At 41.0% G+C, this 15574-nt stretch overlaps 1 protein-coding gene across 3 annotated transcripts in view; it reads right to left on the reverse strand.

Moving 5' to 3' along the window:
- Positions 1-15574, reverse strand: part of LOC136750815 (rho GTPase-activating protein 6) — a 111842-nt gene that overhangs the window by 43611 nt on the left and 52657 nt on the right. Inside the window, exon 1 of one of the 3 annotated variants that reach the window (XM_066705913.1) lies at positions 10308-10598. The exons of the other annotated variants lie outside the window; for them this stretch is intronic. Within the exon in view, the coding sequence (XP_066562010.1) occupies positions 10308-10370 (63 nt within the window). The 5' untranslated portion in view covers positions 10371-10598. Of the gene's footprint in view, positions 1-10307; positions 10599-15574 lie in introns of those variants that run through there. 3 annotated transcript variants of the gene reach the window in all.

Genomic DNA, 15574 nt, shown 5'->3' on the forward strand with positions numbered 1-15574 from the left:
CGCTGTAAACATCAACAAGCAATTGGTGAGTTGTCCTTTAAAAGCAGTTGTACAAAAGCACATTGCATTCAATCTTGCCCAAGCCCCGGGTCCTTCAAAGAGCACTGTGTGTGTGTTTGCCAGGTTGGTGCTCCTTCGGGGGGTTGTGCGGATCGGGCACTCGGGAGAGCGGGCTGCCAAGGTGTGGCTGCAAACTGTTACAGAGTCAGGGCTCAGGAGTGATTATCCCTCGATCAGAAATAATAAGAACACGTGGATGTGACGTTTATACCATCAACATCATGTACAGAGTATTTCACAATATTTGCAGCAGCCCCTTCGTTAATCCACACGCGGGACACAAAGCAAATCTTGCGTGCTTTAACAGAACCCTCTGCTCCGGGCAATTAGCAACCGCAAGAGAAAAAAGGAGAAGAAAATTCCTTGTGGCAGTAATTCTCCCGCCTGTGTACCCCGATGAGGTCAGACCCTGGTTATGTGACAATTTATTGACATTACAATGGCAAAGTAGATGCCTCATTAACTGTGCAAGAGCTCCCATTCTGTCAGACTTCATCCCAGCTAATCTCCTCCCTGCGAGTTCGGAGTTGCATAGGACAGGTATGTAGTTGTGAGCTATCAGCGTGCATTTGTCACATGCGTGTTTTCTGTGTGGCCCAGTTCAGTTCAAGGAGAGATAATCATGATGTCAATGTTGGGCGGCCTCCAACAAAGGCTTCGAGTTTCTGCTGTCAGAAAAATATACATGCTCCACGTGTGTTTGCTTTCAGCGATCCAGATATGGAGGGTTATTAATGTTCTCTCATAATCCAAAGTTGCTTTTATTTGTTGGGGCACATTCCGCGCCTGATTGCTCTTCCTGTTCTTTTTAGTATTGATGAAAGATTTCTAAGCAATCTGTGACAAGATTTGTATCCAGTGGTCTCATCACGTCACATGTTTATTTCACTTAAAAAAAACTAAACCTACAATGGTGACTTAGTGCGAACATGTATGAATGCATTGCAAATCCTTTACAGGTGAACAGGAGGAATAACGAGACAAGTATTGAGTCTCCGTTAAGGCAGGATCATGTAATTACTATAAAACTGGGCTGAATCAAGTCCAATCATGGTAAAACGACGTGACATTTACCCTGAAAGCGGTAAATCAGCGCGGCTTCAGACAGGTTGCACTTTGCAGTCTTGATTTGTCAAACTGTTAAAACAAATAATCCAGATACATGTAAGCTTCTCTCAAGGACTCTTAAATCAACACTGTTCCCAGGGAAGTTAGGGAGGTGAAAAGTGTCAGTCTGTCACCATCCCTAATACATAATTTGATTGGGTTGAAATACTAATGCGTACAACGTGTTGACAAGGGGAACCGACGGCAAGGCTGCAGAACCGTGTGACTGACGTATTCGCACTCCTCTGGTGATGCCATACTTCATGAGCTGACACTCATAAGGACATAAGAACATAAGAAAGTGTCCAATTGAGAGGAGGCCATTCAACCCATCGTGCTCGTTTGGTGGCCATTAATAACTAAGTGATCCACGGACCCTATCCAGTCTATTTTGTTTTATCTTTTCTTTCTTAATAAAGCTGACATGATTAATCCTCGCTAAAGAGGCATGTCTCTCTAGTTCCTCAAAAGGGTCTATAGCTTTATTTACAGGTTCAAACAATATTCTAAAAAGCTTACGTGGTAAATTTTGCTTTAAACTGAATAGCAATCACCTTCTCTTAGGTTTCGGTGTCACGGCAGCAAACCGATTCACAGGCCGAGGGTTTGTTTTGGAGGGAACGACAGTTATCTGCATTCTGTCACAGGAGGCTTGTCCAGGCTTTTAGCCATTGTTGAGCTTGGCAGAGGATAAGATGAAGAGCCGAATCTTAAAGGTGTTTTATTTTTCCTTTGTTGCAACACAACAGAGCGTCTCCAGATCAGATGCATTTCGCCATCACACTGGCAATGGCAGCTATATTAAAATCAGCATGGAAGATAAGACTTCTCTGGACTGGGACAAAAGAACTGTTATTCCAGTTAATATAAGAGAATGAATAAAAAGAAACCCACCTGATACAGAATGATAATAAAAAAATATATAATTTAAATTGATAAAGCCAATATGTTTCTTAAAAATAAAAATGCACCTAATTGTATTTACTTACAATCACCCTACGATTTCCTGCTTCCAAGATTATTATTGACTCCCTGGGTATTAGGGATCTTAGTGGGTTGCAGGAAGGCAGAGGAATGTGAATGCAGTGGAGACTCTTAGCAGACGAGCGCTGACGAGGTTATGGCTGATGATAGGGAAACTCCCATTATAAAAATCACAGACAGAGCAAAGATGTCACTGACTGTTTCACCCCTCCGGTAAGCACTGCCTTCCTGTCACGAAAACAAAAATCACCACCACTACATTGTCATCAACTCGAATTCCTCTGTCAAAACATAATTATTCAAATCACAATTAGTGTGCTTTTAGACCAACGGGGGTATTTCCCCTTTTCCCATAATCGAAAGGATTTTAATCCAAACGTTTCATATCAAACTAAATGAGTGCTGCAGTAAACCTGAGTGCCAGTACTGAATACAATCAGACATTACAGCATTCTTACATACTGGTATTCAGGATATTAACAAATCAACTCTTTCGCCATATACTCGGAATTTATCATACATCAAGGGCTTGTTTACCAGCATTTTAAAGACCCTGAAATACTCCTATTTCCTTTATCTTCAACAAATACATTCTGCACCTAGTTCTCTTCATCACTGATATAAGGACAATTTGATCATTTTTAAAACAACTCTGTCGCAAAGGGACTATCAGAAAAACTAGACAAGGCAACATAAGCAGTCGCACCACAAGGAAGAGGGCTTTGCCTCCTTATTAGATTATAAAAAGGTTTTGTGTTTTCCCAAAGCGAACACCGAATTGGAAAAGGTCTGCGAACATTTCGAGACCAGTTTCAGATTATTGCCATTTACTTGTTTATTGTTCTTGGGGTTTTCACAAGCACAGAGTCGTTGCACAATCTCATGATCCCAGGATGATAAGAGCTGTGTCCGTCCAAACCATTTCATCAATCGTGTCTACACACAGCAGTCATACTTTGTTGTTCATATATTTGTTAATAAATTGCGGGCAAAACAAATCACACATTAACGGTGCCTTACTGGGCCCAAAAAGTGAATTTAGGATAAGAGTAAATAAGACAGATGAGTGTGTCTTTTCCTCACACAGCGAGAGGAGGAATGTATGTCCTCCAGGTATCGCACAGTCCTTGAGGGGTAAATGGCCCAGAGCTGACGTTCTGCAGACACAGCTCAAGATTACTCTGCATAAATTGCCAGATAGCGCACCCCCACATTGCCTTTTAAAACACCTTTTGGAAGATGTGAGTCTAGAAAGACCCTCATAAAGTCGCAGAGAAGGAACACAACAATTTGGTGTGATCTATGTTTCTCAGAGTTGCATATGAAGTCTGACGCAGTGAAAACAGGTCAGATGGGCCACACTGCTGAGTTGGTTTCCTATAGTATGGTAACACTTTACGTACACGTTTGCTTGACAGCGTATGTGATCGCAGTGTTTAGCACCTTTTATGGAGAGAGACATGGAGTCCACAGTTTGATGACTGATTCAGAGAAAGTAAAGGCTTCCAAATATACAGTCAAATTCACTCTTACTGTGAGTTAAGTCTGTTTTTATGAGAGCTGTTGTAAATGTAAACATATCAATAGTAATATATTTAACCACAGGGAACGTTTGTGATCCAGGAAGTATCAGTATCAGCTAAGAAAATTACATTATAAATGTATACAATTACTTAGTGTTACAATCTGAGCCTAAGAAATGTGCTGCACGTTTCTTTAAAAAGCACAGAAACAAAGAACAATCCAGCGATGGGGGTATGTTTGTGATTTGCAACTAATAGAGTACAACTATTGCAATCGCCATATTATTAGAAACCTAAATAATGTCAGTAAATACTGTTAAGGTTGGTAAATGAAAGGTAAACAGAGCCCCAGAGCCAGTATAACTCCTGGGAGATCAAAATCAAATGAAGCACTTCAGGTTGGTTTTGCTGCTTTTAAAACTCATTCGACCTTGGAGTTGCCTTGAAGACCATTTCATAAAGCACTTACAATAAAGCACTAACCATAACAAAGCTGTCTCCATTTGTAGGAGGAAAACAGCTATGGGCAACTCAGTCCAGTTTCCTTCTGGTTCCACGATGATTCAACAGACTCCAAAAGAATATCTGTTTTTAGGGAACTGTGGGTAAAGATCTCAGCTTGACAATTCACTCCCACCCTTGCCTCCCACACGTGTCTTCTCCTCTGCTCAGCCATATACTGAACTCCAACTTGCTCTATGTTGAGGGTCATGCTGTGTCTTTGGCACTAAGACCAGCAGAGTGAACCGGCCTGTGTATGGGGGACAGATCATGGTCAAAGTGGTAGTGTGCGCCGTGTTCAAAACATTCAAGTCAGTCACAAGTCTGGCTGCCCAGCTAACATTTCTTGTAAAACGACAGTAAAAAAAGATCACCTAATTCTTTTTGCAGACGTACGAGTAAATGGATTGACTTGGCCCAAGACAACTGGAGAAACACAGTGTGATGTCTGCTTTGGTTAGCATTGCACGAGAAGTGGCTGACACCGTGTTTTCCTAATCCCAGTTCCTTCTTTGCAGACGTGTCTGACCGCCGATTTGACAAAGAGGCATTATTTGCCGAGGGAGGGCAGAGCATCCTCTGAAAGCAAACATCCTTGGTAATGATGTGCCATGTGTAAAGCAGGTGCTCGTCTGGTTAACATGTCAAATGTCCAAATGTTCCAGGACTTATTTACTGACTGAGTCTAATGGGGAAGAAAAGCACTAATCCCTTTGTCTTGCAGCAAAAAATGGCAGGAATCTTTAACGTGTCCACACAGGACCCGGAATAGAGGCGTCCCACAGCTGGACAGGTCAGCTGCAATTGTATGATGTATGATGTATGGGTTGTTTCCCCAGGGGTGGGAAATGTACATTATTCTGCATAAGCACCGACACGAGATGCACGTAACGCTTGAAAATGATCCCTTCAAGCCAGTTGTGATGGCTTAATGCAACTCTCACTCTCACAGAACGTCTAAGGTGAGTTCTGGACGGTCGTCTGCAGCTGCAAACTGTTGACAGGGTGTCCGAGTGCCAACGCAGCCCCTGTTGAGTCTCAGTTGTGTCTATGGGGGCAATCTGTTTGTGAAGACTCTCAGGGAATTGAAAGGTATTCTTCGTTGAGAGGAAATTATTAATTGCACAGATTGATAAAAAGTGGAAAATAAATAAACATGGTCAACGAGAGATATCTACGAGCTGGAAAGATGTGGTCACACTGTTTGCGGGTGGTCTTAATAATGGATCAAAAGAAGAGAAACTCATGGATTAGAATGCGACAGAAAAAGATCATTGTTTTCACACAGAGCAAGAGCTGGATGATGTGCAAAGCCCTTTCTGCTTAATCAAGACAACATGGCTGTATTACAAAAAAACAACATGTGCCACAAAATGTTCTCAAAAAAGTCCCCCAGCAGAATACATCATACATTGTTTCCCAAGAGTGTCAAGTGCACAGTGTCTGAAAACACATTGTGCATCGTACTCTTAAGCCTTTGGAATATCAAATTCACAGTGCTGGTATGTTGTTAGCGTCAGCAGTAGCAGAGGTTTGCCACAGGGCTGACCACGTGGATGTATCATTCCTACTCTGATGACCCCACATTTTTTAAACTGAGTCACGATGATGGAATCTCGTTTTGTAATTTAAAAGCTTTATGATCCTAAACAGTTTATTCACTGGTGCAAGATGTTTGAGATTACGAAAAAAGGCAAAAAAATACATTCTGAAGGCAGAGAAAAACATGATCCTATTCTGTAGCAAAACACTGCAGTACAGAGTCTAGGCTCTGTCCCAATCTCTCTGAAATGATATCTGAATGAATTTGGACTAAACTTCACAATTATTAATATACAGGTTCACAATAATCGTGACATGTCTTTGATGGACGATTCCTACAGAGATAGTGGAGCTTGGGCCATTGATTACTGTATACAAACTAAATCAGAAAAACATCACAACAAACCTAAAATATAGAAAAATATAGAAAACCAAAACTGAACAAACTAGAATATTGCCTTTTCCAAGTAGAATAGTGCCATTTGATCCTTTATAAGCTAATAAAGTTAATAAAGTGTGGTTGGAAATGGAGGAGTTCTAAGGCAGGTTGGTGGGTTTGTGTCGTCCGTTTGCCATTACTGTGTAAGTCAAATCTCCCATTATTACCCAGCAGGTGCGTTAATGCACAGCTCCAATAAACACAATCACCAGAGCATCCGCAGAACTGGACAAAATTGGATATAATCATATACTGGACATTTGTACATTGTGCATTACTTGAAAGGTAGACTAATTTGTTATAATTATTTCAGAAAATGTGACTCAGACTGTACTCTTCAGAAACCAGAGCACACATTATGTATCCAACCTCAAAAATGTTTTAGTGGACATAAAGACATTGCGTCCCCAATCTCCCCGAGACAGTTAGTCTCCATGGGACTGGGGTGACATTTCACCCAAACTATCACACTCTTTGGCCTGTGAATGTCAATAAAAGTGTTATTATAATAAAAAGAAAAAAACAGAAATCTCTGTAGATACTGCATCACAAAAAGACAAGGCTTTAGCTTTAGATTCAGATTTTAGAAACACACAATGGCCATGTTCTCCAATTCCAACTGAGTAACAGTGAAGAAACATTCCTGAGAACGTGCAGCTAAAACAGCTTGTTCGAAAGAGCTGTGTGAAGGTGCCTTGAGCCTTTCGGTTCCTGTGCTTCCAGAGAACGTGAAGGAGACACAGGAATGCTTTAAAACTCATCCTGGTCCAGAAAGGGGAGATGAGCGATCGGAGGCAGTGAGCAATGTGATTGATGGGCTGAATTTTTAACAATGGCGAAATGCAGAGCGTACACATGTCATATCAGCAGTTGTTTAGTGGATTAAGTTAGGGTTAAGCAAGGTCCCTCGGTTACTGGTGTGTCCAGCAAAGATTTAAAGAGGGTCTACATCAAATTTCATTCATGACGTGCATGTTTGGAAAGGTTACCATTACAATTGTGCTGTCCAAAATGCAGATGTGTTTCACAAGAGTCCCCCAAATCGACCCACACAGAGCGAGAGACGTTACAATGACGTGAAAAATTGACAAAACGTCCATCTTTAAACGCAGATATGCCCAGCAGTGCAGCACAGAGCAGGTGTCTCCCTCTTATCATCGCCACCCATCAGAACCTGCTTTATATACAAACAGCTCAAACAATAATCAGAGGAAAGACACTGAGCGGTACGGAGACTGAGCGTGCTCGGTTCACCGGCTCTCTCAGCATGGGCACGGCGAGGATCGCCACAGGGGTTTCACTTCCCGTAAAGTCTGCAGCCCATCTGGCCCGTGAGGTGAGTCACGGCCTCCACCCCCGAGTCAGAAGCTTACAAAGTAGTGTCAGAGGTGGATGGATGTGTTTTTGTAGCAGTATATATATGTACAATCTTACCAAGTCTGTTTGTTGTGGTTCACCATCTCAAGTATCCTTGTTTGTAACACTTAATCTACATGCTTAACATTGAGGTGGGAAGTCCTTTAAGTAACGGTCTCTCTTCAGTTTTCAGAATAAGCGCTCTTGGCTGTCACACTTAAAACACTGAATGCAAATCACTCGTTTCAGTAACACTAGAAGATGAGTTCCCAATCATGCTCTCTGTTCAAGCTGAGAGAACATCCTTTCTGGCCAACTGGCAAGTTTGTTTACAGTACAGAGGGATCATCACATTGTGGACCAGAGCGTTTTGCACCGGGAACAAACCCCTAGGTGTATAATGCGTAAAGTGCATAAGTCTGAGATAAACCTAGTAGATATTAAACGATATTAAAAGCAAACAAAAGTGGTCAACACAATTTAGCGCAGTTAGGCATACTCCTAACTGAGATAAAGCACACACACTAAACCTCAAACATGATCATCTGATTGCAAAACTACTGTAACTATATATTTCTCATGTTTTTTTAATTCTATTGCTAATTCAAGACGAATTGTCCTAGAAAGTGTTTTCATTTCTAGTCAACAGATTTGAAACATTAACTAACTTTCTAAATAAACAATTAAAGACTCTCTCACCCGAAGCTCTTGCAACATAATGATGCTGTGGTCTCCGTGGTCGGGCCCTGGATTCACAACACCCTCTCAGACACGCCCCGGAGAGCCAGATCTGATGCAGGGGGATTACACACCCTTCCAAGTCTAGGGGAGGGACATGACCACAACACGCTTACATACACAACGAGTGCAGTTACAGTGACCTGAAACAAGACCGGGCTGAATCCTGCGTCATGCAAGATTGTGGTTTGAAGGCATGTACTTGCACGACACCAGTGCATGAATGCAGCCGGTATCACGGTGACCCATCTGTGTCCTGTCAGAGCGGCGCAGCGTGGCACCATGAGGAGGAGGAGGAGGGCGGCGCGCAGCCATGGTGGCATTGGTCGCAGAGTCGAGTCTGCACTGGAACGGTGGACACCTGTTCTGCGTTAGAGAGCAGCGACTGCTTTATGGGGAGCCATAAAATAATTGGCATGCTTTTCTAATCAGTGCAGCGGAGCGATACAATGGCAGGCTGTAGTCTTCGAATGCTTTGAACTAAAAGGTCGCCCTCAGTTTAAATCCCAGTGTTGTCGTCTTGGCTGTGGCCGAAATGCCATTTAAGCTATGATTCATGCTGACTGTGGGTACAGAAGTGAAGGAGAAGAGCAGGGAAGGCTCCCTAATGCCTGCCTGGAAATTCAGATTATACTCCTTTGTGTATTAATTGTCTGGTGGGCAATGCCACACACTTTTCTGGCTGTCATGCAACATTGTGCAACTTTCTGACTCATTTGATTTGTTCATCAAACTCCACTCATTTAAATCCTTACTCACTGTATCAGACAAACATAGCTTTTAACCTATCATAAGGTAATCAAACTTTGTATCTGTTATTCTGTACTAAATCATGTGAAATAAAACTTACATTTCCCAAAGGCATTGATCAAGATAGGCAGCTGCTGGGGAAACATAAGAAAGACGTCCGCACAGCCTTCACCTAAAAGAGCATTTGTACAGTGTGACCTAACAACATGTAATATTTATGATTTCTGTTTACAAAGAAAACCCTGTTATGACATACTATGACCCCATTTTGAGTTTCTTCCCATGCTGCTCCATGTTTCAGTACCAAACACCCACAGATTCACCAAGCTTTTGTTCGGTCTATTATAAAAATGATACAAGTGTGTAAGGATATAGTAACCTTGTACTTAAACTAATTGATCAATAACACAGCTATCTATGGAAAAATACAATACAATTATATTTAGTAATAATGAAGGTGGCTTGAGCTGCTCTCAGTGTTCTTCCCGTCTCATTGGGCAGAGGTGATTGAAACTGTATCCCACCCTGTAATCACACTCCCGACCACAGGCTTGTTTCATCACCTGCAGGACGCTGGTCAAGACTGCAGCTGCAGCTCCTGTGTCACAGAAGGCGCTTCCGCGCAGGCAGCAGACGCAGCGCACTGTACCGTCCGCAGCCCAGTGCATTAGCAGGTCTACAACCAGAGGAGGCCATTCCACCCATCGCGCAATGCATTCATTCATTAAAATGCACTACTCTCAGTATTATTATAATGCAGCTATGTGGAAGATTAAAACACAATCAGCAGAAAAAGCTACCTTTGCTCAAAGTAAAGTTATAACGTCTGGTCAGTGTAGAGCTGGGAAAGAGCATCGGCTACTAATTAAATAGACGAATGAACAAAACAGTAACAGTAACAACTCTCACAATGTCACAACCGTACAAAGCCCATACGCAACTCATAGCCACACAAAGTTTCCAAGTGGCATTTGAAACTCAATTAAAATGACTTTATATAATAAAAAGCCTATATATATATATATATATATATATATATATATATATATATATATATATAAAGACAATAATAGGTCCTTATAAATGTATACAAAATAATTATATACATAACTATATATAGAGAGACTTATTGTAATCTAAAATTTAAAAAAACAGCAAGCAGATTGCTTTGTATTTTTGGGCAATGACATAACTTGTTTCACTTCAAATAATAATCATAATAAAAATAATAATAACAGCCTAATAATAATAATAATTGCAATATTTAATAACACAATTGCTTCTCGTACTGTTCCAAAAGTACTTACAAGATAGGAAATGTGCCTGTCGAAGAAAACAGAGTCCCCCATGCCTTCAGCAAATATCCACATAGAAGTGCCCGAAGTTGAACAACCACAGGGATGGAAACAGCTCACACCACAGTCATGATCATACAAGTCATGCTAATGCCAATTGTTTAAAAGCACAAGAAAAAAAAGAAAGCAGGGCTATATTTAAAAAATTAAGATTCCAGAGAAAGCTTGTTCATGGTGCCCAACCGAGGCGCGCTTGAGCGGCTGACAGCGCTGGCGCTGCTGCGAGTCTTAATCACCGCACAGGCGAACAATAATACAGCGTTTGAACTCCTGCGCCTCCAGCCCGAGAGACTGCAGCCGCCCTGCGAGTCTGCAGCGCCGCCGAGCGCCGCCGAGCAGCGCCGAGCACAGCCGAGCACAGCCGAGCAGCGCCGAGCAGCGCCGAGCACAGCCGAGCACAGCCGAGCACAGCCGAGCACAGCCGAGCACAGCCGAGCAGCGCCGAGTCTGAGAAGCGCAGGCGGGCCCCTACAGGGGGGTTCTCGAATAACGTCCCAAACCGGCCTATTTCAGTGGGAGTCTCTATACCGCAGAGAAGTTAATACTAGTCCTCTACTACTACTACTACTACTACTACTACTACTACTTATATCATCATCATCCTCATCATCATCAATATTATTAATATTATGACGAAGAAGTAGGAGAAGACAACAACTAAAAACAATGTCAATAAAGTAATATATTCAGGAACTACATATGGGATTCCCTGTTCTAACTAGATGTATTTATTACAATGATACATTTGCACTGCTTACTTCTTAAAATGTCAAACTCCCTATACAGTTGCTATACATTATAATTGTATAAAGTGTGTGAACAATAGAGAGACTGATAACTATACGGTACAAATTTAATTTTTCATGCAGTAAAGCAGCTTGTTCCATGAACTGCCTCTACAGTGTGTGTTTATGTAATATTATTTGTATTCAATCTTCCTCTGTACACAATTGCCTGCTTTGAAGGTTTTCCAGGACAACAAAGGCAACATTGTGCATGTGTGTGTGTTCTTATAATTTACAGTAAGGCAATGCCTTAATATACATACAAAATTAACTGTATGCAAAACAGAGAAAAAATAATAATACACAACTTAATCTGAGTTAATAATAGTTAATCTTACAGTTATAAAGGACAGGACTGTTTTGTGTCATTGCTCATCTTAAGCTGTTTCTTATTATCTTTATCATGGAGTTCTTTGAGAAGTCGCCAACATACTTTTTTCAGTCTTCCAAAAGATTACAGTATTACTTGCATTTTATTGACTTCTGATGTATTGCCTTCCCTCACTGCACAGCCAGCCGCAGTTCTCTATCTGCTTGGGATTGGGAAATGAACATAAACACCCTAAGGCAGCTATGACAGAAATTAAATGAAAGCATAACCAGATCTAAACACCATACAGAAAGGCACAAACATGCTAACCTGAAGGATTTCATTTCTCCTGGAAGGCGTAAGCGAAGATCTGATACACTTTTGAAAGGGTGTAACAACTGTGGGACAATCCCTATCCTCAAACGACTGATCGACTTGCTCACGAAATGAAATTAAACTAAATTAAACAGCTGACATTACAACCTGTTGGAGATGTCTGCCAGAAGTTTTAATCAGTGGCAGAAGCGACTGCACACTTCAGGGGGTAGATGGCAATGCAGGAACGTTGTTGGAGATCAACAGAGACCTTTATTATGTGATTATCTGACATCTTAATCAACATATATTACATCTGAGACTAAAAATACATGTGAGGAAATCATATCCACACTTCTGAACAAGCACACTTTCAAACAAGTCAACAGCTATAGTCATAAGCCACAAGCAAACGTTTTGAACACCTTGCCGTCACTGTCACTCTGTTCTACCTGTTGACATCACCCTGATCTGTATAAACATCATATACTGTGAAGAGACATGAGCCTCAACCACTGGTATACAACACCTACATCATTAAAATGGGGAACAGAATGCACAGGGATATTCAAAACGGTGATGCAGGGTGTGGTTCACACAACTGCCTGAGTGGTTTTGTTGGTAGACAGGTCCAAGACAGCATCATGACTTCATAATAACAGAATTTCCATAAACTCCAATGACACCTTCATATTATACTGTCAACCCCCCCCCCCCCCCCCCCCGGTACATATAGCAAGTGATAATGATAAATGAATACATAAAAACCCTATGATACTAGAGTTGATTCCCCACTGAAACCGCAGCTGTGGGCTGACATGTCGAAGAACCCACGGGGAGCTTTCTTCAGCACACAATCAATAGATTACAAGTACATTGATTCGTTTCTGGTTACATCGAGCTTTCCTACAAATAAAAGAGTAAAACCACGTTATTTATTGTTTCGTGATGAGAAAGAACAGCCAAGTAGGCACATGTGGTTGTTGGGGTAACATCATCCTATGTGCCTCTGAAAAATGTTCAAGTATGCATGTTTAACAGAGAAATTAAAATCATCTGAGGAACTGCAGAAAGACTCGCTTCGGTGGTGGAAGTCAGAGAGAAACACTGTAATGAAACCAAAGCCAAAGCACAGCTATGGCAGCTCAGTGTTGGGCAAGGAGGACAAACTTCTGGCAGTTTTCAGAAAGTAAAAAAAGGCTTTGTCAACATGATAAGACATACAACTGGCAAGGTAAATTGTGCAGTTTAACACATATTACATTATATATATTTATACTATGATATATTTAGGTTTTATATAAACAATCATTGGCATTTGATTTTGGAATTATCCTGTGCTAATGGCAAAATTACTATATTTTGAGATTTAGTATATATATATGGTTCACAAGAGGCAGTTCAGAGTTTTCACCCTGGAACAGAGGAGACTACGTGGGGACTTGATCCAAGTCTTCAAAATCACGAAAGGCATCGACCACATCAAACAGAGGAGCTTTTCCAGATCAGCAGGGACACACGCACCCGGGGACACAAATGGAAATTGGGCTTCAAGGCATTCAAGACAGAAAACAGGAGACACTTCTTCACACAGAGAGGCGTCACAATCTGAACAAACTCCCCAGCGATGTGGCTGAAGAGACAATTTGGGAACATTCAACAACAGACTGGATAGGATCCTTGATCACTTAGTTATTAATGGACACCAAACGAGCACGATGGGGCGAATGGCCTCCTCTCAATTGGACACTTTCTTATGTTCATATGTTCATATATATATATATATATATATATATATATATATATATAGTTCAAGTACGATCCAGAGTAACATTTTTGTCTAAAAGGATAAACCAAAATATTCAAGGAACCAAACTTGAAACAAACCAGTTCAAAATTATATGAGACTTTTCTAAAATATCTATGCGTTCTTTGTTTTGGTAATGCTTAAAAACATGTTTTCAAAACAATCCATTTATCCCCTGGGCTAATGGCTTTAAAGTTATTGCTCTCTTGTCTTATGTTACTGCATGGTTTATATTCATGTAGTCAGATAAAGTGAAAGGTCTCTGCTTAGTACAGATTACTGCATAATGTATAATGTATATTGTATAACATATCATGTATAATGTCTGACTTTTGAGAACTCCATGTATGATTAGAACATGTTGTGAATTCCTGCAAAAATCTGTAAAAATGTAAAATCCAAATAAACAAAATGTTTACAAAAATAAAAGAAGAGGTGGACTGAATACTTAAAGATTAAGAAATGTGAAAAATAATGAACTAAATAAAGAGCTATGAAGCATCTTTAAAATCCCATGTGCAACAATAGACTAGTATATAAATAAAATGTAAACAAACATTGAAATAATATTTTTATTTTTTAGGTTTCTGCTTATGTAATAGAATGACATAGTGTGTCCTAGAAATTAAACATGCAACAGCTGCCTATAGTACTGAGTGGCATAAAATGAAACTGTTTGTAAATGTTTCTACATGAGGGATGTAAAAAGCTGAGCAAGCTTTTGTTGAGAAAAGTTGACTGTCTGTAATACAGTGATTTGTTGAACAAAGAGTGCACATGCGAGGCATCAAAAGGACAATGACCCTGCACCACTTTCTCACACAGCTTTCCTTTGAACAGGATTTAAAACACAGAATACCTCAATATCATGGAGATGTAAGGAATTCCCTTTGACCTGTAAATGTAATGTGCCTCTCTTCTCTGTTCCATCTGAGTCTCGGGCCTTTATTTCTCCAGTAAAGAGAGATGTAATAAATCTGTACTGCCATTTCCTGACGCCAGTATTGTAGTGCAGTCTACCTATAATCTATCTATAATCCGTTTAACTCTTTTAACTGTAACCGGGCTCTTAGTGTATCAGCTCATTGCGGTGACGTAATCTCTCTCTGAATGCAGCAGAGAGTACAAGTCCATCGGGTCAGGGGATGGGTCTTTTGGTGTAGCGACTTTGTCACTGTGTTTGTGCCTGAGAGACATCGGCGGGGGGTCTGATTTGCACACGCTACATTGGACACTAAGGTCGCTGTGAAGAGTGTAAAGGGGCTCAGAGTGTATGCTGACGTTTTCCTACGAGTACAAATCCCTGTGTCGTTTGGCGTGGCGGGTTTGTCGCTCTGCTGGTACAGCAGCTCAGAGGTGTGCCGGGGAGGAAGCTCTGGCCACACACGCTACATGGCCATAATATGCAGCAAAATGGTTTTGTAATAACATGTTTCCAAAAGAATAGTCTTGCTTAATCATTTCAAATGCAACAGCTGTATTAATATATCCAAATGCAGCATCTTGTGTTTGGTCTTTAAACTTGGATCAGCGTTTTATTGTGTGTAATGTAGTCAATTATACATTTCTTTGGGATGTCAAGCAACGATGAAAGGCTTTACGAAAGTCTTGGCCTACTCTGTCATTCTTTCACTCTTTCTGAACCCAGAGCCACAAGATGTGTGTTTACAGTCTTTAGCTGTTTTAACTTTATAGAGATTAATGAGATAAACAAAACCCCCTCCTCCCTCGAGCCCCACTCACTCAATTCCCTTCTTGCTTCTACATTCCTCTCTGTCCGCCATCTGTGTCACATTTCAACAAAAGTCCAATTATCTGTCTTCCATTGACATTGCTTTCTCTCGTCTTCTATTGACTTCTATTGACTAATATCCTCGGCTGTTTGAGAGCTCTATTATTCCCACTGTCCGTTCTTTCCATTGAATTCAGTGCTGACTATGCCCCCTCCCTCCATCTTGTTGTCTCTTCACAGCTGCCCCCCAAAACTTTGCAGTATGTTCTC

The sequence above is a fragment of the Amia ocellicauda genome, chromosome 6 (genome assembly GCF_036373705.1).
Source record: "Amia ocellicauda isolate fAmiCal2 chromosome 6, fAmiCal2.hap1, whole genome shotgun sequence".
NCBI classification, from domain to species: Eukaryota; Metazoa; Chordata; class Actinopteri; order Amiiformes; family Amiidae; genus Amia; species Amia ocellicauda.